Source organism: Cornus florida, unplaced genomic scaffold (genome assembly GCF_030987335.1).
Source record: "Cornus florida cultivar Cherokee Brave unplaced genomic scaffold, ASM3098733v1 CherokeeBrave_3.0.0_Hap2_Chr10, whole genome shotgun sequence".
In the NCBI taxonomy this organism is placed as follows: domain Eukaryota; kingdom Viridiplantae; phylum Streptophyta; class Magnoliopsida; order Cornales; family Cornaceae; genus Cornus; species Cornus florida.
This window is the reverse complement of record NW_026775580.1, coordinates 99217247-99240087: the sequence shown is the minus strand read 5'-3', so window position 1 is coordinate 99240087 and position 22841 is coordinate 99217247. Positions and strand designations below refer to the sequence as shown.

Genomic DNA, 22841 nt, shown 5'->3' with positions numbered 1-22841 from the left:
AAATTTTCATTCATAATTTTTGTGAGTTAAAATTTTTGTAATGAATATCTAATGTGAAACAAGGATAGTATATAAATATATAAAAAGAATATAACTAAAAATGACATCAAATAATTTAAAGATAAAAAGTAATATTAGTAGTAAATAGTTTTAGACCTAGATAGCAAATATGAGACAGAGGGAGAAGAACTTTATGACTGTTTTAAGTCCCGGTTTGTAATAGCGTATATAGCACAGTAAAAGATGAAATTAACATTGCACATTGAAGTGGGACTGTTTGTGTTAGGTATATAGATATAAATAAACATTTTGGTGAAGTAGTGACAGGTTGATCGATGAGTTGCAGAAGAAGAGAGATGGGGTGTGGTCCACGTGTCAAAACCCCGTTACATCAAATAAGTTGGAAAAAATGAAGAAGCAAAAGATGTGCAGGCTGACAAAAGTAGATCGAGCACACATATAATAGATAGAAAGAAAGAGAGAGGGTTGGTAGTGCAGAGAACTGTTGTCTTTGTGTTGAACTGTTGATGCAGTCACCCATGCATTAATGGACTCGATGGCTTTTGTGTTTAGTGTGTGTGTGTGTGAGAGAGAGAGAAAGAGAGAGGAGCTTTAAGGCACTGCTTTCTCTGTGACGGCACAGTTGAAGGTCCAAGTCCTCTGAGCAACTCTCTCTCTCTCCACGAAATCAATTGGTTGACCCGACCCATGCTGTGGACATTTATTCATCATTGTTCAAAATCTCTCTGCCTCAAGCTGCTGTATCTTTTGTTTTCCTTTCCTTTCCTTTCCTTTCCTTTCTCTTTCTCTATATTTTTCGGAAAAGAACAGTAACTTGATACTACTCAAGTACTTCAATGTACCCAATCTATTATTTGGAGGATTCTTTGATTTGGAATGGAATCATTGCAAAAGCAGGACCAGATATTAACATCTAGAATTAAATTCTATTCATGAAGGGCTCCATTTTATTAAATCAAATTAATTTTAATGCCAACTTAATCAACCTGAATCTCCTTTTGATTCTTAAAATCCATGTAATATGACAGATTGTAGATGGATATGTATTGTTTCATGACATGTATATGTATATTGGGATAAAAAAGAAGAAAGAAATTTATGATATCTAATATAAGCCGCTAATTAAGCTTCATATTATAATTAACATTATATTATTTTTTATTTCTTAAAAAAGTAATGCTATTATGAGATGTCTCTCACAACACCACTCACTTACAACAGGTCTATTTATCATGATCATGTGTAAAATTTGATACGAAAATCTAAGAATTTGAAAGAGAATTGTATGAGGATTATATAACCAAAATTTTGTAAAAAGTTCATTTACAACGGATCATTGGAATCAATCACAATTTTAGTTTTTTTTTTTTTTGACCAAATTACATTTTTAATTTTGACCATCTCCTATATTTTTATTTATTATATTTTGTTAGTGAAATTACTTTAGCATTAATAATATAATGATATAATTTATGTATTATTTTTACAATATATTAATTTAAAGGAGTACTCAAGTAAAGTACTAAGAGAGATCAAATGACACTTCTCAAATGTATATAGACGTAAACTATCCATCGTGAAATTAATGTTCATTTTGGTAGGGGTAAAGTTGTGCGAAAGTAAAGATATGAGGGATTTTAAAAGCTATAGGTTAATTGAGTAGGAAGAAATATTGCATCATTTTACCAATATATCCTCAGAGTAGCACAAAATTTTTTTTTTTTTTTTTGTTGTGTGTGTGTGTGTGTGTGTGTTTAATGGTTAGACCCACGAGACAATCTTTTGCTTTTCAGAATTTGGATTGCAAATAAATTTGCTTTTACCAAATGGAGTATAGAGACAAACACAACAATAAAAGCCCATATTTGGGCAAAAACGTCTTGTAAGAAGCTAGTACGTACTAGCAATTTTACAATTAATTCAAAGGGCATCATGACTGGCATGGACAACATGGCGAAAGTTAGACTGATTTTGAAACCACAGATCTAATGTGCGCCAGGGGAAGTAAAAGACACTTGACAGCAAAAAAAAAAAAGTATGCTATATTTGAAGGGAAGTGAAGACCAGACTTAAAAAAAGAAAAGAAATGAGACAAAGAAAACTGGTTTGGCAGATGCAGCCATCTGCCAACCAAGTTATTGGCGGGAGAGGGTGGCATCTGCAGTTCTGCTGCCTCCTTTTGTCTCTCTCTCCACTCTCTAGAAATGTGAGTGGCACAAAAGAAAAAAAAAGAAGAAAGAACTGATACACTGAAGAGAGAATAGATGCTTCAATACTTCCAATGTAATTATAACTAAACAAATAAAAAGAAAATAGAAGTATCTAAAACCCATCAATAAATTCTCAATAAAGAAGTAGTTGATAGTTGATGCTAATTAATGTATCACTCAAATATTTTAGTTTACAATAAAGTTACAAATGGTGACCAATGTAGAGAGAGAAATTAAAGAGGAAGGGCTGGTGGGTGAACCTATATAGCTAAGAATGACACGGTCTGGGTCTGGTGCTATTGCCTATTGGGGTTGTGGCTCGGAGCTCAACAAGCACGCACATTGGGCATTGCCAGCTGTTGTTGCCAGTTACGACTCATAATACCCAGTAGTAGTACTCAGTACCAGTGGTACTTATCACCACATATATGGTTCATTTTCTTGTTTCGTATGTTGATTCAGACGTAGCACTGCTACAAGTGCTCAACGGTACATCGCAAAGCCAGCACCTACTTGTATTACTTGTTGTCTTCGTTGTCATCATTGCCATTATCATCATCTTCTTCTTCTTGTGGCCTATCTCCACCGTCCATCTCATCATGATTGTTATGATCTAAGTCCTTATAACCACACAGGTGACGAGGAGAGTTGGGGCGGTTAACTATGGGAATGGGCTCCGTCAAGTGGCGCCGCCCATCTCGAGGTGGCGAGAACACCACTGGCATGTAATCCTCCGCCTCCCCCGGGAACTTTGAGTTCTTGAAGTGCTCTTTCAATGCTTCCAAACCCTATATATATATATATATCAAATTAAAAAGCATATCACAAGGAAAATATATATATATATATATATATACCTGTAATCTGGCATAGGTAACTTCACAGATTTTTCTGGAGTTGAAGACCTCCCAGTTTTGATGGTGAAAGGCCTTGTAGAGTCTCCATGCAGCCTGTGGGGAGGTCATGTTCACGAACCCATATCCCACGTTGCACTTGTTGCTGTGTACGTATTAAGAAATTGATGCCGATTATACATTAATGAGTAATTAATTATATTAATATTAATGTATAAGTTTAGGAAAATCACATGAAATCAATGGGGAGGTAAATGAAATCGTAGGATGACAAAGGCTCTTCTTGCTCATCGCCATTGCCAACAATCTGCTCGTTGCAGTGAATGCAGTGGTTGTCCAGCATGTTCAGCAGCAGCTTCTGACTGCACCCACCACGACTCACATATATATATACAAGTCAACACACATATAATATATCCGTGTGTATATATATATTGGAGTACAATAATAAAAAAAGCAATTGCAAAATGACCCACAAACCTGTACTTGTTGGGTATGTTTTTGATCATGACAGTGGTCCGGGAATCTCTGCAATTCGATTCCATAATCGCATCTTCGTTTATTAAAAAACGTGGATCCGGATTCTTTGACGGTCTTCCCTTCCATGACTTACTACTACTTCTCTTGCTCTCCTGTACTCTCTCTTTCTGTTGCTGCTTTGAAATACTAGCTTTTGCATACTGACCCTTCTTTGAATTTTTTACTCCTATTTGGGTGCTAATACTACTGTTACTCTCTTCATTTCCATTCCCAACTGCACCACCAATGCACAATGAACCCATTGAAGCTTCTACACTACCACTCTCACCATTTACATTCAATTTCTTCGGGTAGCAACGCGTCGGAGTCGGCGGCAGTACGTTAGCGGCAGTGCTGCTAACGGATATAGGCAAATGTGGCGGTGGTGGTGACATGGAGTGTGAGTTTGTTAATGGGTGGTAATTGGTTGTAGAATCAAAATTATTATTTGTATTATGTGTGGCTTTTGGCGGGAACCTTTTGGTCTTGCTATGGCCTCCAGGGCGACTAAATTCGATGAGGACATATTTCCCACTGATTTCTTTTCCATTCATCTCCGCAAAAGCCTTGGCTGCATCTCTTATGTCGTAGAATTCTATGAACTTTTGGTGCCGCTTCAATGGCGTACCCCTCAATTCCTTCACAGCACCTGAAATCAAATATGTGTACCCCGGCCAAGAAAATCATAATACATAGATATATATACACACAGTACAAAACAAGACCCACATATAAAAAGCCAAAAAGTAACAAAAATTACTCGGCAAAATGACATACAGAAATGGGGAAAAACACCCATCACATTAAACAAAGTGAGTCAAAACAAGATAGCTCGCTCCAAACACACACATATATATATTAATCGCAGAAACATTTGAGTTTACAGGCAATAAAAAATAAGTACTTTGAACTTCTCAGATACCAAACATTTGACAGATTATTTAGATGAATACGACACATCTAATTAAACATCAAACCGGAATAATTAATTAATGAATCTTTATATATATATATATATAGTTCATTAGATAAAATTCGTACCAAAAGTTTCAAAAATTTCTTGAAGTCTGGCAGTGGAGACCTGCGGGTCCAAATTGAATATTACGAGGGTCCCTTGGTTGTCGCCGCCGGGGACGGCGGCCATTACCGGAACATTGAACTGGGCCCACACGGCGCGGCCAGCAATGAGTCCACGCGCCGGCGGAGGTAGTGGGCCCACCAAATTATTGGCCTCGTAACTGGACCAATTGTGCGTCAACAAGGCCTCGAAGTGCTTCCTCAGCCTGCTCTGCTGCTGCATGTGCTGCTCTCGAATCTCCACCATGGCCGCCTGTGCGTCTCTCAAGTCATAGAAATGGACGGTCACGATTCCATCACGCACTCTCTCCATCTGGACGGCCCTTACGTCCCCAAACACCTCCAATTCTCTCCTCACCGTGGATTCGCTGACGTCGGTGGGGACAGAGCTCAGAAGCAGCGTCCGAGACGGGGTCGTGGAGGGCGGAGGAAGCCGCGGAGGAAGAGGAGGGTTTGCGCCGGCAGTGCTAACGTACGCCAGTGGAGTAGGGAACTGGGGGTACGCTATGCCAGCGTCGTCGCAGAAGGGCATGACCTGTACTTCACTGGACGAGTATGGAGGAGAAGGGCAAGGATAGTAAATATGAGGCTGAACCAGGGTCAAGTGGTTGTACGGGCTTCTTGGCCGGAACTCTTGTGCCATAGGGTCTAAGTTTCCCGGACACTTGACAACACCGGTATCTCCCATGGCGATTCTTCGCCGGAAAACCAGTCAAAAGAAGAGCACAAACACGTCAAGTTCGACTGTTCTCGTTAAACTCCATCGCTTAGTTTCCCGAGTAGCAGTACATCTCTCTCTCTCTAAAAGGGAAAAAGACACTCTCTCTCTCTACCTATAGACGGTATAGACTGTCTTTCTCTATCTATATCTGTATATATATATATATATATATATATATATATATATATTAACAAACGAAAATGTAAGAACAAGAAGACAAACGAAAAAATAGGTTTCTTATTCACTAGTAAGTACTCTGCTACTTTAGTCGAGATTATTATTTATTTATTTACGGAATAAAAATAGGCAATGTTGGTGTTCTTTTGAAATTACGAAATTGCCCTAGTGACCTTGATAAATGAGAAATGTTGATACGTTTTGATTGAGGCATTAAGTAGGTTTTGCATGAGAATGGATATGATCCGTACACGTGTCGTGAAATGTGGCGATGACCCGCTGGAGGCGCATAGATGATAAACCAAAGGGGGTTGGGTTATTTCATGCTTCTGTTTGGGCGAAACAAGGCGTTATATGGAGTATTAGATTGTAGATACAGATATAGATATAATAATTGCAATGATTCATGTATGTATATTATTTTTGTTTTGATGTTATACAATTACATGAATGTATGTAGGTATAGTGTAGTTAGTAAGCCCTGTGTCTGACGCTGTTGATACGACCTTTGTGCCACTCCGTACAAACTCCAGTTCTATTTACATGCAATAGTGTTTCCTTTGTCTTTAATTTCACCCCTCAATTGCAAATTTCTTCTTTAAACGTGCGTCCGTTGTCTTTAATGTCACCCCTCAACTGCACATTTCTTCTTTAAACATGTGTCAGAAAACTTAGATACCACCCACCCAATTTAGTGTAGTTCTTCACCTTTACGAAGTTCAAAGTTTTCATACAAGTAAATTGAGCGTGTGATTAAGTCGCATAGACACCGACAAAGAATACGATCACCATACTGATATGACATAAATTTGTTATATGTTAATTAAATTCTAGAATAGTACAGTATTATTGAGTGAGAGTATTATAGAAATTTAATTTATTTTTAATTTCTATACAAAAAAATTGCTCCTTGATTTAGAAAATGAAATTCCGATCATTTTTGTGATTACAAAAAAACAACTATCATTTTATACTAATATAGAATACGTTCATCTTATTTTCAAGATGAATTCTCAACTTGTGTTTGTGTATATTCTTGTGCTAGAAATGATAGAAAGTGTTAAGGGTTTGAGGCATCAGAGAAGCGTCCAAAAAGTATTTAAAAGTGTCAGTTAAATGTTCAAAATAATAAATTTTAATTTTCAATTATGGACATGGAATTAAAGTGTCGAACATGTGTTTGAGGGGTGTCGGTGTGTAACACAAATACAATCCTTCAAAGAAGTGTTCGTGCTGTCGAGGTGTATCAGTGCATTTTTTGCCCCGGTTAAAATATAGGAGTACACACACTAGAACTTAGATCCCAATTCCTAACATATTACTGTGCTTAAATTTATTTGGATTTAGATTTGAATTTCAATATATAAGTTATCAAAAAAAAAAAAAAGCAAAAATGCAAAAAAAATCCCCTGAAATTTCCCAAAGTGAACACAATACCCCCTTCTAGTATAAAAGTAAGCAAGTTAGTCCCTTAGTTTCAAAAGTAAACAACTTGTTCCTTTCCATTTTATCTCCAAACACTTTTTTTTCATATTATGGTGCACATGATTGATAATTTTTTATTAATGCCGAAAGCACCCTCCAGTATAACCGTCATACCCCATCTTCCTATAAAAAAGCTTATGCATTTATTTGTTCCAATCAAACCTATTTTCTCCCTCTCTTTTCCATTTGCATTAGCTCTTGCGCTTTCCCTCCAAGGCCATTTCATTTAAACATTTTAATATTATATTTATTTATTTATTTATTTTTGTATTTGATTGTAGTAAATTGTATAATATATATATATTATTATTGTTGGACCATATATATATGTTCATGTGCATTTCTTTCAGTTCTATCTTTTCTATTTATTAGAAGCGTTTTGGGAATTAGACTATATCAAGTATCTCTCCTAAACCAAGTCATGAAAATAAATAATGAAGCGTTACAAAAAAAAAAAAAAAAAAAAAAGGGGGGGGGAATGGTAAACCCATTCCGCCTTAGTTCACATAAAATAGGCAGAGACCCGAGGACTTACAATACTTAAGTCAATTTAGAACCATATAATGCATCAATTTAGTATAGAGGGCATTTAAGATATCTTTCATTTTATATTTTATATATATTTTTTAAAAAAAGTTAATTATAAGTGAAATGCAAAGGGGCAAGTTGCTCACTTTTGAAATTAAAGGGATTAACTTGCTCACTTTCATACTATAGGAGGTATTGTGTTCACTTGGTGAGACCTCAATTTTTTTTTTTTTTTTACACTTTTGCCAAAAAAATAATACAAGTTTTCCTGCAAAAAAACTTCACAAGTTTCTTCCCTTGTGGTACATTTAATATATTTGGAATTCATAAACTGCACAGGTTGTCTCAAATTTTAATTGGAACATAAATTGCCATATCGACCCACTGCCTCTTAAGTCAAACTTGGAGCATCATTAAATTAGTTTGTCCCTCAAAAAATAGTACTAACTCAGAAAACAAAAATTAGCATGATTTCATAGAACTATGAAAGATAATTTTTCGAAAATATGTCTTTTTAATTGAGTTTTCAAAAAATAATTATTAAAAATTATCAACCAAATAAACTTTTGTACAATTATCTAATTTTTAGTTCTCAAAAAATAAAAAGTTATTGTCAGAAAACTGAACCAATTAGCAAGCCCTTAGACCATCTCCAATGCAAAATATCATTTCGAGTTGCCAAATATATATTTTGAGAGGAGGTACAGTGTCAAAATGTTATATTTTAACAATTCTGCTCTAATAGTACATTTCATCCAAAATGCTATATTTTAGTAATTCTCAGCCTCCATTGAACCAAGCCCAACCCACTTCTAACTTCCCCAATCCTACTTTAACTCTGACCGTTAATTTCGAAATTACCTTCTTATCTTAAGAGCCCATTGAAAAGCCCAAATGAAAGAACATTGGACTTGCTCTAAGCTGTTAAACTACTGCTACTAATTAATTTTGCGAATGAGACAAAAATGAACACTAATATTGTACTGATAATAATAGTTAAACAATGACCCAAGAAAAAAAAAAAATTTGAAACTCAATTAACAAAGCTATAGTAAAACATAAATTACTATTTTACCAAAACTAAATGTTGTGTTCCCCATTTGTTTCACATAGTTCATGGGCCACAAGTCCCACAACTCTTCCTAACTTGAAACTTGAAATCCCTTTAATTTAACTTTTCATGACCACATAAATAAGTGAAAGGGATGTTTCCTACTACATCTCCCATTTTTAAGAAACTTGCCATATGAAGTTCCAGGCACGCAAGGGAGAGAGAGAGAGACATTCCCAAGTGAGTGTTACTAACTCAGTCCCACGGATGGAAAATTTTAGAATCCGGCTCAGTTGTTAAATGTTGTGTTGAAGGGATGATTTAATGACCGAAATTTTTAAAAATACGGTACTTTCTTTCAAGATATTATAGAACTTCTCTGTACCCATCGGGATAAATCAAAAAATTATATATAAACGGGACAATAATAATTTTTCCATATACAGCATACATGTATGTCCGTCCCTGTGCACAAGTCCACTAACCCTTTTTTCATGTAATCTCACATGGAATCTTGCATGTGGTCTTTAATTATATAAGATTGGGTACCTCTATATAACGTATAACCATGTTTAAAGGTAGAGAATTTTGGGGCATTTAATTACTAGCATTTCCTATTAATGCACCATTTTCTTGTCAAATTGGAGTAATACCAAGTTAATTTCTCTTCCTATTTTTTTTTATTTTTTATTTTTGTCTTTTTTTTTCTAATGTGTGTGTATATATATCACATGAAAAAGGTGGGCGCTTGAGGGGAGGACTAGATTAGATTTCTACCTACTTTCACCATTGCTAGGTTAGGCATATAATAATAATAAAATAGGAAATGTGGAAGAAAGCATGTCTGTAATTCAGACAATGGGTCCATGGGACCATCCTTATGTGCTCCCCCTTGTTATAAGGAATGTCGCCCACCACTTTCACTGTGCCACAAAAGTGAAGCTGAGGTTGCTGCCACCACCAAACTAACTATTTTACTATACGCTCCATTTTTTATTCGTGTAATGAAGCACCCACTAATCTCGGGAATCGTGTTGCCAATACTGTGGCGAATCGTGTTACAGTGATATGGATCCTCTCAATCCCAGCCACTAGTTAATGGCAAAGACGCATCTCACGTCTTCGAATGTACTCGGATTATTTTTTTTAAAAAAAATTTATCAAAAATTATCTAATATGTGTGAAATGGAATGTGTTTTCCAATATTATTTTGAAATACAAGTAAAATTTTACATCGAAACCCAGCAAATATTGCATCATGATGTGACATACAATACTATTGGTGTAATAGTGTAACGTCCCGATGTGTTGTTGCATTTAGATGTGAGGTATGGTTTTGATGTACCATAAAATACTTGAGACCTCTCTCTCCTTGTATGGATAGGATCTTTATTCTTGGATATTGTTTCCAAAGTATTTTATTAACTTGGAATGATATTCTAGGTGGGTCAATTATATTGTTAACAACGCTTGTTTTTTTAAGTTGAAACTAACACCGCGACCAAGAATGTTCATGCATTAATTTAAAGCTTTTAACTTCATATATATATATATAGACCCAGTGTAATTATATAGTTACCTTTCTAGTTCCCAGATCATGGAGAGAGAGAGAGAGAGCCCAGATTAAAAATCATTGTGAGTGAAAGATGGGCCCAAATTGCATTTAGAAATCTGAACCCTCCATGTGAGAAATCGAGTCATAATGAGTAATCAAAATTATTTTGTCACACGTGACTCCCACTTTGCACCAGAACTTCAAACCAAAACAGGAGTTGTAAGACGAGCTTGATCAGCTTTTCCTTTTATAAAATTTCATATTGCTTATGGAGCCAAGTTCAATAAATTAACCAGCATCAAAATGTTAACTAGTAGTAGTTCATCTCACCAACCAATCTCAAATAAGCCTGCCTCCTCTAGTGGAGCCAAGAACTGAGATTGAGTACCACCTTGGTTTGTTTTACACTCCTACTACATTGCAACTTAAACAAGCTTCTTCTATATGACATTCAAATGCTTTTGCCAAAAACTCGCGTGCTAGTTCCTAAATGTCTACACGTAAAAAAGAAAACGACTGAAAATAAAGGGAAAATAAAATGGTACACAGCAAGTTTGGCCAAAAGACTAGCTACTCTTCCATGCAAAGAAGGGAGGAGTCGCTGCTCTGGTCAAATATATCAGAAATTTGTTCCCAATTCCTTGCCTCTCTTGCTTCCCAGTATCCACCAATATAACGGTAACACCCATCCTCTTTGTCCTTTCGGAACCATCTTGGTTGCCAACCTTGTTCCTGCAACCTCCTTGCCTACAACACAAGTTACACAAAGGAATTAAGATATATGTCACGATGTTTCTCCAAATAAAAGAAACAAAAAGGAAAAAAGGAAAAAAGATAAATGTTAATCAAGTAAAAGAAGAGCAAAATTATAGACTACAATTACAGAATCCACTCCCCAAAATTGGAATTATAGAATCCTGCCAGTTCCATAAATCGTCAAGCATAGCTCTACTCTACCTTTGACCTAATCTATATATGTCTCTGCTTTGCTTACCTCCAACTCAATTGCAACCCCCACAATCCACCTTCTTACATTACTTGTTAGAACCCAGTTTCCCGTGCAAACCATCTCTTGTTCTCCAAAAACTAAAAAATAAATCCTCACTAGCTAACATGAAGATGTTCATCACATGTCAAAGCTCTAGCATTCTTTGTTCTTACAGAATAGTCAATCACGTATCAAAAACAATTGTGAAAAGACACAATCTCTTTGTTCTTACAGAATAGCATCAGCGCTGGAACCTCAACCATTGGTTGCTCAACTTTCAGGACTGTTGAGCATCACTGTCCAACCCAGTATTTCGGGTAAAAGCTTCCGCAAAATATCTTCAAGCATCCTTGGTAATTAGAACTTTTAATACACAGTTTTAGAAGGTAAAAGGTTTCCAAAATATTCATAACACATTGAAATGACTTGTAGTTAAAATTAAGCCTAGGGTCCCACTTAGCCAAACCTTTTTTTGCCCCTGAATTAGCCTAGCTTACCTTGGGGTGTATTCTAAATTGAGCATGAACATTGATAATCCAGTTCACTGTGATTACCATCGGATCTTTATGAAATTAAAACCTAACAAGATCTGTGACTTGAACTAACTAGAAATTAAAATAAAATTACAATCAATGTTTTGGCACAAAATTTGCCAACATACCAGGCACTAAATCCTAAGAGAGAAAAGCCAAAGCTAAATAGAAAGTTGAGTCATATACATATATATATATATATATATATATGGAGAAGTTAAAAAATACAAATGAAAATGTTACTCAATAGAGTCTCAATATGGTTTGTTAAATATTGACTTTAAGGTTAAACAGAATGGCATGTTCAATTATCCCTTAACCTAGCTATGTTAGGCTCTTTAACCATTGTTGTAGCTCATCATATGTATTCCATGCCCCCTTATCCATATCTCGCTCGGATGAAAAAATTGCAAAGCAATTTAGTAGTCAAGATAACCTATGTTAGGGTAAAGAGTTTATTTTTCGTTCTTCCTCTTTTATTTTTCCTTTTTTTTTCTCAAGATTTTTCTATCAGTGGCAACAAGGTTGAAGCAAATGCAGATGATTAGAATGGTTGCTCTACTTTTCCTCTCTTTTTTTCTCCGTGTACCTGTTTTATGCTGTTCTTATTCTCAATTCTCCAAGTACCAAAACTGATTCATATGAATTTCTTTGAATATATGCAATGATGTCTATTTTAGTGGATGAACATAGAGTAATAACAACATTGACTTCTCCAGAATCCGGCATTCTAACGCCAATCCCGCTCATGGTATTGCTTCCTCACTGCCTTCACGAAAAAATCTATCTACTTATGTTTAGCAAGCAAAAACATGATGTAACACGTGAGTCTCAACCCTGACAACAGAAGGATATTTAAGAGAATACCTGTCGCTGCAACTGTTCAAGTCTCAGCTTCTCTGCATTTGCCATCTCATATTCCCCATTCTCTAAATGCCGCTGATCTGGCCTCAACCTTGAGTCAGTTGGTGGCAGCTTCTCCATTAAGCCAGGTGTCAATTCATTCAAGGATATTGCAAAGGGTGTCAGGTTGTATCTTGTCTTGGTAATAGATTTGTCTCTTTCCCACAGCATCACAGCCTCTGTCATTGGATCATAACCCTTTGGCTTCATAGTTGGATCGCCCAACACATAGTACATTGCCTCATCCCACTTCCCCACCAACATCGCTACCTTCTCCCCAGTTCTATTATCTTGCACAAATCCGTGAACCTGCGGTTTTCAAAACAAGTTTATTGGCATTAATCAATTGTTATTAGCAAGGATAGCGAATAAATACACTTTTACGTCAATCATGTCATTGAAATTATTGATTTTGTAACACTTAAAGGGTGGCCAGTTACCAATGTACTCAAGATTATCAGAATTAGCTTCTCATCAATAACACATCTTATAGACGATTGAGAATGTTAGGGACCAATGAAATATTTTTCGTATTTAATATTAGAATAATATGACTTTATTGATTCAGAGGACACTTCTCTGATAAGTAATAAACTGCATTTCACTTTGCAAGGAAACTTCTGACATTTCATGGAAGAGAAAAAGAGGGAAGTTGAGCTATGGCATTGAAGGAAATTCCCTTTAGTGTGGTAGATGAATTTGAGTTTTGGCATCTAAGAGAAGCACTACTTCCCTCTTTTTCTCTTTTTTTAAGGTAAAGGTAACCTGCAAGATCATCAGTTTGTCTCAGTTGATGACAATAAATTTGTTAAAATATTATTTTTGCCAACAAAAATCAACTGGACTAGATATACTTGCAACACAGCAACACAAAAGAATCAGGCTATTTGATGCAATATTACTAAGGCTTCAAAAAAAAATTAAAAAATTCTCTCATCATTCATGGCTACTGGAATTACCTGGTGTGGATTTCGATCTATAATAGACTGCTCCTTGAACTTGAGCTTGCAAGAGTAGTTACCACTGCCCCTGATGCGCATGGTACCATAATGGTCACAATAGATTTTACCAAGTATGATATTGTATATGGAGGTAGTGACCTTGCTCCACTGGAAAGTTTCGCCATCTTCAAACTGTAGGGAAAGGACACCCACAGGATCGAGCTGAATAGAACGCCCCCAAAATTTGCCTTTGAGATTAGAATCAGCCCAGAATTTCCAGCCTCTGCCTTCACAGTGACAGGCAACAACCATCGGGTGGTGACTCACCTAAGAGAGAGTTACTTCTTAGAAATTGAACCAAAGTTTTGGACAATATCAAGGTTTTTATTTACCATGATTTTCATCATATTTTAATGAACACAACAAACAGATAAGAAGGCAAGAAAAAGGTGACTTCCACTTTTATCTTTTCAACACTTTTGATCATGACGAGTAGGAAGTACAGGTATAGATTTCCAACTAGATACTATCAGAGCTCAGAGGTCATAAATTATCTGATGTTTAACCATTCTGCGGAAGAGAAAAACACTACCTTTTCAGAGAAGAATCGTAGACCCTTGTCTGGATAGTCAGCCTCGTAAGTCTCTCCGAGTAGAGGATTGAAGGGTTTGCACTGCCGACCTTCTGTTGAAGCATAACCAGACACAGCAAAAGCTGCAATGTTTAGAATTCTCATCAAATCGTTCCCCTGCAGCAGATGAATTTCTTACCCTCAGTCATTAAATTGAAATGCCAAGCTATGTCAACCCAATTACAATATCAGTTAAATCAACGCCACCACAAATCAATATGAAATATAGTTAAACAATAAAATTATAAATAAAATTAAAAGAAAAACGAGAAAATATGAAGATTTATCCCATTTCCTGCTTAAAAGCATAAAACTCGGTATCTTTTTTCTTTTAGAATCCATTCTCCACTAATCAGCATTAAGGGTCCTGTCCTTTCCTGACAAGTACATCAATACTAAAGGTGCCATAGTGCTTATTTCAAGGGCATTTTAACAAGACTTCTTCTTACTATACCTTCAAGAAGGCCTAGATCCACAATATCTCCTTAACACATTATACTGATCTCAGACCAAGTAGTAAATCCATATAATAACTGATTATTAAATGAACCGTAATTTAAACTGAGAGGACTTTGTACTCGATAAAATGTCATCCCGCTCACTGAAGCTCATCAAATGAGACATTGACTAATGTCTAGGAAACTTAGAAATTTATGAGTACCAAGACTAGACAGAACATGCATCGACCCAATTATGAGAGAAATACCAAGATAAGACAGCACATGAACTGATCCAATACAACATGTAATGAACAATGTCAAGAATACATGTAATAAATAAGGCATTGTTCTTTTGTGTAAGCATGTTCCTTTTAAAATTAACTCCAATTATATAACATAAAACAACATTGCAACTGATTTAGTTTTCACAGATACTAACTCAAAGTATGCATGACCCAGAGTTGGGTGATGAATGTTTGTCGACTATTTCAAGCCTGAAACTTCTGTAAACCATGGCCCACAAAACTAAGAAAGAATCATGTGAATCAGGCAAAATGAATAATAACGGGGTCTGGCACCGGGAAAAAAAAGATCTTTTTGAATCACAAAGATAAGCTCTAATTACAGTGCAATATGGGTGAAAAATCTCTAAGCCCTGATCAACTGGAAAACTCCCACTGACAAGAAGCATGGAAGGGTTATATCAAGGGGAGATGAGTGCTATTCAAGGGGAATTACCCAAAGCATCGATCTTCGACTCTTAAAATTGACAAGGTGAAAAAGACCTCTCAGCCAGTGATGAGTTCTCCCTTCCTGATTAGCGACCTCTCAAGCGATGGCTGCACTCTCTCTAACCAGCATACCTTTCCCGGGTAGATAGCTCTCTCCATTCTCTTCCCCATTCTTTCCCTTTTGAATATGATTTAGCTACCCTGTGGCAATGAGTTCTGATCTAGTTCCAGTTCCTATTGAAGAAATTCCTAGCTACCCTCTTTCTATAAAAGGTCAAGGGGAAGTTGCTGCAAAATCAAAAGAGGATGACCTTGATGACGAGGTTGCAGGATACTTGGACAAGGAAGCAACCATCCGTAGCATCAAAATAGCCACAGATTTGACAACCAACGTAGGCAGCAGACACGTTGCAGACCTAAAATATGAGGTCAAGTTTCTGAAGAAAGAGTTGGAGATAGCTAATAATTATCAAGCCTACGTTCAATAAGCACGGTGGTTTTAGCTATGGAGGCAGAGGTCCTGGAGGTCAAAAAGACTATAGAGGTGGAAGATTGGGGGGTTGGAGACCTTGATCTCGTTCAATATGCATATCTATGTCCAGAGGTCACAAGCCTGGTAGAAACCATGGAGTTGCAGAAGATAAAAGCCACCAAGGAACAAGAGCTGCTAAATCCCGTATAATGTAGCGTGGGCCATTGAAATTTGCCACTAAGCTCATAAAAAAATGGCATCCCAAATTGTCATTAACGAAGGACAAATTTAACAAATTCCCATCTGGGTGAATTTTTTCAATGTGTCAATGGAACACTGTAATTTCAAAGGTGAAATGAACAACTCTATACGAGATGCCTGCAAACTAGATTAACCAATCAACAATAAAGAGTTATGAAGTTGTATTTATCAGGCAAGGAGCATGAACTTTTCTTCAATTTGATTCACAAATCTAGATTAGAAAATCCAGTAAGTAATAACCAACAGAAATGCTTTAAAACTTAGGTTATCAAACCAACTACCTGAATAAAAATGTAATAGCATGTCATGCTTTAAGAAACTGCTTTGCCACAAAAGAAAGCACATGTGAGGACCTGACCTGCTTTCCCCATTCCAGTGCCCGGTCAACCAAGTATGAATACTCCAAATCTTCAAAGCACTTCTGCAATGAAGATAGTGGCTCATTAAAGTAAACAGGTAGGCAAACACCAGAGAGATCCTTCCCGATGTTGTCCTTGATTATTGACCATAAACCAACGGGCTTCTCTTTCTCCTTTGGTTCTGGTAAACTATCCCTTCTTTTGATGTATGGATATTGAATTGCCTTTATCTCCATTCCACCTTCCCGTAACCGATCAGAAAAGAAATACTCTCTTTCATACATTGAAGTAGTACAAGCATTTCCCATGTTCTCTCTACTCCGATAGGAAGCGCTTCTTAGAGAGTCTGAAGATAGAAAATCATTTGTATCAAAAAATGCCCCATCATCTTCATCTGTTTCAACATCCACTCCCTCTCGACTTTCATTATCTGCATCAGACTCACTTGCACTACCCTCTGACATGATGGAGTAGAAATCTGTGAAATTTATAGGAAGATGAGAATTCTCAAAATTAAATCATTGAGTGTCACAATTGCTCTTATGAAAAAAAAAAAACAACATTACAAGGAAAGCATCAACTTGTTTCATCCATCTCAGCACAGTTCCTTGTAACTAAATAGGATACTGTGGAAAAGACTGAAGTTAGGAACCTTGGGACCTACGGATTGAGCATTACTTATTAATTAAACCAATAGGAAAAAATCTAATGAATCATGGTAGTTGGTCGTGAAATTGAACTGCAATTTCACTGCATAACCTTTGTAGTATTAGAGCTTCAAAAACAGTATTGTGGCTAACAGCCATATTTGGGTACTGCACCAGCATGTAGATAATTTAAGTGTGTGTTTCAAATGTGATGTTTTAGTGATGACAGATAAAGTTTATTTGTTAAACGCAAGGGAAAAACCTCACAATACTGTAAAACAACCCAACCAGGTTATTTAAGTATTTTACCCAACTTTCTACATTTAAACAGAGGTACTTCTAAAATACTCATAAACTTTGAAAATATATTATCAGGTATGCTGTAACACAACTGTGCTTGACTTATGGAAGTCTGAAAATCTTTACTAACCACTGAATCTTCTATTCCCTTGTCCACAACATGAATCGTGTTCCTTTGTTTCGTCCACTACTGTTGTTTCCAGCTCAATTTTCTCTGTCTGCAACACAGTATTTCAAGGAAAAATGGCGAACTTATTCCTGGAAAGAACTTCCCCAATGCTCAGGCAGCATGTAAATTGTGGAAAAACTAAAGTAAATAGATGTTGAATAAAATACACATAAGATGGCAGAACTCAGGACAATACAATACAATATAATTTTGACCAATCAACTCAAGATTCAGGAGGCACAAGCAGTTAATGAACTGACTCTGCAAGAGTTAAAAGCTCCTGTGAGAAATATCCTAGATTGATTATAACAACATAACTTACCATAACCTAGATATGTGATTGAGGATGCAGTAGTCTATGCAAATCTTTGTCTGCAATTTCTTCAACGATTGTACCAATATGACTCATGACACATTACAACCAAGTTTTGAGTAGGAATTTTTCAACAAACTCGACAAGACCTAGTTCAACAAGTTGGATCTAAATGAGTCCAATTTCACTAGTTGACTCTATGGGACCATATTTTCAGTTAATTCGCATAGTTTATGTCCTTATTACTCAATTCACATGCTTGTGGTATCTTGTTCTCCAAATGCTCTCAGAGTTGAATGAAATTAATTGTGGATACAAGTAAGAAAAATTGGAATGCCCCCTCATATCTTTTGATCATTCCCAGAATCCATATCTGAGTCCAAAACTAACATTATAATCAACATCGCCAAATAAGAAAGGTCAAAATTGGCTAGGTGATCATTTGATTGGACAATGTAACCTGTGTATAACAAGTATATAAAGAATCAAAAGAAAGTTGAACATTCAAACAGAAATGGAACAGTTTTTCTCACTTCTTAATTAAGGCACTGGCCTTTTTTGTGTGGACTGCATCTTGGAGCAAGATTCTGACTTTGGACAACTTGAGGAAGAGAAGACATATCATTGTTAATGGGTGTTGTCTTTGTAAGTTTAATGGGGAGTCAGTGGATTATCTTCTTTTGCATTGTCCTGTGGCCCATGACTGTTGGAGTCTCATTTTTGGTTTGTTTGGTATTCATTGGGTCATGCCTCGGACTTCTCGGGAATTGCTGGATATCTGGAGGGGCCAATGGGTGGCGGCTCAGGCGAGAGACTTATGGAGGGTGACCCTTTTTGCGTTTGGTGGAGCCTTTGGAAAGAGCAGAATAGAAGATCTTTTGATGGGAAGGAGTCCTCCATTGGGGTGCTGAAGTTTTCTATTATTTGTACTCTTTTTTGTTGGGATTGGGGAAGAGATTTTTCTTCTCTTGAGGACATTGTGGACCTCTGGAGTTCTTTGAGTTCATAGATTCTGTTTTTGTACAGCTTGGGACGCGTTCCCCTTTTGAATGCTTTCCATTACATTTTACTTATCAAAAAAAAATTTTAATTAAACCACTGGCTATTTTTCCTCTTCTACACAAAATAAGGACTTCAATAGCGGATGCAATAAATCTATTGTACATCACAGCAGGATAGACAAGCAACAGGAAGAGTTGATAAACAAAACTATGTACAAATAAAAAGTGAAAAAAGCAATCCAATGAGCACGTACCAAGGAAAATTTTTCTTAAACAAGGACACTCTTATTTTGACCCTTATCTTAACAAGGACACTACATATCAGCACACACGTGTGAAACTAGTTCTGGGACCAACAGAAGTCTAGTTTTTCTCTTTTCTTTCACTTCACTACGCTCAAAATTTCGGAAAAAAGAATTCAGAAACCAAAACCATGCATAGTTTGTCACAAGTGTTACAGATATCCATGATAAAGTACAATGACTCCAGCCAAAATAGTGAGACGTGGAGCATAAAATAATTCAGAAAAAGGAAAGCAAGCTAGCCTCACACAAACATCTCTTGTCATTCTAATGCTCACAAGAACTTGGTAAAATATTCATGCACAGAGAAATGTAAAAAACCAAATACCTCCAACTGTCTTAGTGTGTCTATCAGCATAATGTGTTTAAATTGAAGAGCCTTCAACTGATTTTGTAGCTCAGAGAGTTCATGTAGCATAATAGACTCACACTCTTCTATTACCGCCTCATTCATGCCTTCTTGCAGTAATCGTAATCGTAACTTCTCAGTTGAAACTACAATATCTTCAGAAGGTGCAAAATCGCTGCTCGTCAACACTCTAGGGAATTGATCTTTCGCAGCAAGGAGTGCCTCGATCCATGTAGTTCTGTCCTCTCTAGAAACACAACGCAAGTGAAGCGTTTTTGTTCCAGTGAAAATGGACAGCCTTCTGTCATCCGACTTGCTTGCCCGAACAGAAGAAACCTGTTAACCGTTTATTGTCAAGTATTAAACAACAAAACTTTCAAAAAAAAGAAAAAGTATTAAACAACAAATGAGAGAGAAAAAATATGGTAATAATTAAGTACACACTTGCACACAAGTATGAAATTATAATATCACCGACAATTCATGAAAAGAAAAAGTAGAGAATAAAATCATAAGCACACATCTGTGCACCAGTGTCATCATCCACCAGGATGAAGTTAGGATACCACCTGTATCACTAGGATGCTTCCACATGGCAGAACGTGCTCCTCATTTACCAATTCCATCAGCAGCAGAGGGGAGAAGTTAGAGAAAACTGTAACTTTTTCTTTAAATAAAACTCAAAGATAGTGGGGTTCATAAGATTCATTTGTTAAACGGAATATTACCTGAAAGTCATTCAACAAGGTAAGATCCGTTTCCACAGAAGTGTATTGGTTAGATATATAACCCAAAGGAAGGAAACTTGGTTAGTGTTAACCACTTTTTTAAAACTAAATCAACTGATACAACTTCAATTGCAACAATATAGAGTTCGCTTTGTGCAAGATATTGGACAACTTGCTTCTTGTATGCAAACAAACTGGTCACTTGGTTTTAATCCAGAAAATAGATGAGAATTGGGAAAATCATTCCTAAAATCAGTTGACAAAAATTTTAGAAAAAAAAAAAAAAAAAATCTATTGCCAGGCTATCCTATTAAATGATTTGAGTAATTCCCAGCCTAGGGCTCTTTTACCTAATCACTTGATTTTAAGAAATGTTTCTTTTTTTTCTTTTTCTTTTTTTTTTTTTTGGAAATTACAATTTCTTAATTCATGGGTTCAAGGATGGGGCTTGGCTCAGCGGTAAGGTTGCTCCATTGTAAACTTGGATGGAGGTCATGGATTCAAAACCAAAAACCACCTCTCCGAGCATAGGTAAGGCTGCGTACATTTGACTCTCCCAAGACCCCACAATGTGCATTGGGCTAGCCCTTACAAATTCTTAATTCACCTCCCAGTGCTCCCCTCTGACAAAATGCATCATCAGCCCTTACTTCCACTATTTCAGTGCTCTCTTCTTTGTATCAGAACCAGAGAAAGATTCAAATATGTTCATATGAACAAGGAATTTTAACTAAATTCATGTTATGTATGCTTGTTCAGTCTTAGTTTTCCCATCATGTGAATTTATATAAACACAGACACGGCATGGAACAAAATGACAAAATAAACCATTTTTTCGTTTAGTTCTGTCTTTTCTTTCTTTTTCTTTTTTTGCCAATTTTATATTTTTAGTAGATAATAACACGATCATCAATTATATTGCAGCCACAGTAAGTCGAGAATAAAAAATAAAAAATAAAAAAATTTAAAAACAGACATTTGAGTGAATATGTAGAACATGAATACATGCAAACACATATATTTCAAACAGTAACATATACATGAAGCATATGTGTATAGAGTAACAGATCGAGTAAAACCTTCAAATGTATCTCCCCAAACGGTTTCCACTGCCTTGTGGAACCACCAAGTCGGTTATTGCTCCAATTAGCCTTTCTCATGTACCTCAAAGACTCCTCTCCGATCACATTAACCCCCTTCTCTCTCACCGAACTCAACTCGATTTTGTCCGGCCCGTGAATCTTATAATACGAAAGCACCCCATGTTCAAGCACAAACCACCTCGACTTCCAACCTTTCCCATAGTTCACCCACTTGTACAAAATCCCAGCCACACTGCCATTGTTGCCAAACACCTTGGGATCTCTCGATTCAACCAAAACATTATCTTCAGCCTGATTCACAGCCACATTCAATCCATTCAAATCAATACCCACCGACGAGACTTGAGCTGAAAAGCTCGATTTCGAACTGAAGTTCACATTTCTCACAGAACCATCAAACCCTAACTGACACTGTGTCTGTGGCTTAGCGACCACCGGATTGTTCCGATCCCGATCGATCGAAACTGGAGCAATGCAGCACAATGGATTCATCTCAATAACACCGACAAATCACCCAATCAAACGATTCGATCACATTACCAAAAATCACCTAATTCGATCTCGTTCTCATCTCATTGAATGTGCCTCCGAAACGCCGAACACGAACCGAAACGATCTCTCGAACGCAGTCGTTTTCGAGCTAGAAAGAGATCGTAGTATGTCCGATGAGAAACGTAGCACCCGATCGGAGGTCGATAGGGCGATACATTCGAAAGTTTTCTGATATGACATAAGATCGCAAACGACGCGTACAGTAAAGATAGATCAGATTACCGACACTAAAAGTATAAAGATAATAGATAGATATAGAGAGAGAAAGGGAGAGATGTAGAGAGAGAGTGTGTAACAATGGACAGTTATAACTCGCTGCAGCTGCAGTTCACGTCAATTAAGCAAGCAGGCGATAAAGATGCGTATGCAGCCAGAACAGATCCATTTAATTCACTGTTCAGTGAGTCAGTATGTAGCACAGTCAGGCTAGCTATGATAGTATATGTATATAATAGAGAGAGAAATATTGCGTATGTGAGACTTGTAAGTATTGTATAATGTGTGTTTGTGTGTATATATAAATAGAGATATAGAGAGAGAGAGGGGGGAAGCGTGGGGGAGGAGAGGGGGCGAGACTAGGCGTAAATAGAGGTTTGGGCGCATTTATATGGGATTTAAATGCCTGGTTTGGTTTTGGTTTGGAAGGTAATGATTGCGTCGACAGCTAACGTGCGCACTTATGCACAGGTAGTGATGGGGGTGGTGGGGAAGCAATGAAGCATTTGTCCGTTGGGTGAGGGGAAAACTCTTTTTGGGCTCGTGGCCCGCGGGTTGTGAGTGAGAGTGCTCGGTGAAAATGACGCAGTTTGACCCTTTAGCCCTCAATTGGATAAAGTTGATGGTCGTAAATGTGCTGTCACCAAAGTGTACTGACACGTTGTTGGTTGCGGAAGCGTGAGCTATAAAATTGACAATATGGG

General features: G+C 36.8%; 2 protein-coding genes across 2 annotated transcripts; both read right to left on the bottom strand.

Annotated features, from left to right (window-relative positions):
* Positions 1-2749: 2749 nt before the first annotated feature.
* LOC132278223 (protein terminal ear1-like) lies at positions 2750-5369 on the bottom strand. The gene is made up of 5 exons (XM_059780032.1): positions 4646-5369; positions 3566-4253; positions 3319-3447; positions 3089-3230; positions 2750-3019 (listed from the first exon to the last, which is right to left on the bottom strand). Exons 1-5 carry the CDS (start codon positions 5367-5369, stop codon positions 2750-2752), a joined length of 1953 nt encoding a protein of 650 aa, XP_059636015.1.
* A 5042-nt stretch (positions 5370-10411) lies between these two features.
* On the bottom strand, positions 10412-22499 carry LOC132276288 (oxysterol-binding protein-related protein 1D). The gene is made up of 8 exons (XM_059777652.1): positions 21346-22499; positions 19518-19874; positions 17535-17622; positions 16457-16935; positions 14156-14311; positions 13582-13890; positions 12587-12931; positions 10412-10945 (listed from the first exon to the last, which is right to left on the bottom strand). The coding sequence occupies exons 1-8, from the start codon at positions 21859-21861 to the stop codon at positions 10769-10771; spliced, it is 2427 nt and encodes an 808-aa protein (XP_059633635.1). The 5' UTR covers positions 21862-22499; the 3' UTR covers positions 10412-10768.
* Positions 22500-22841: the final 342 nt, after the last annotated feature.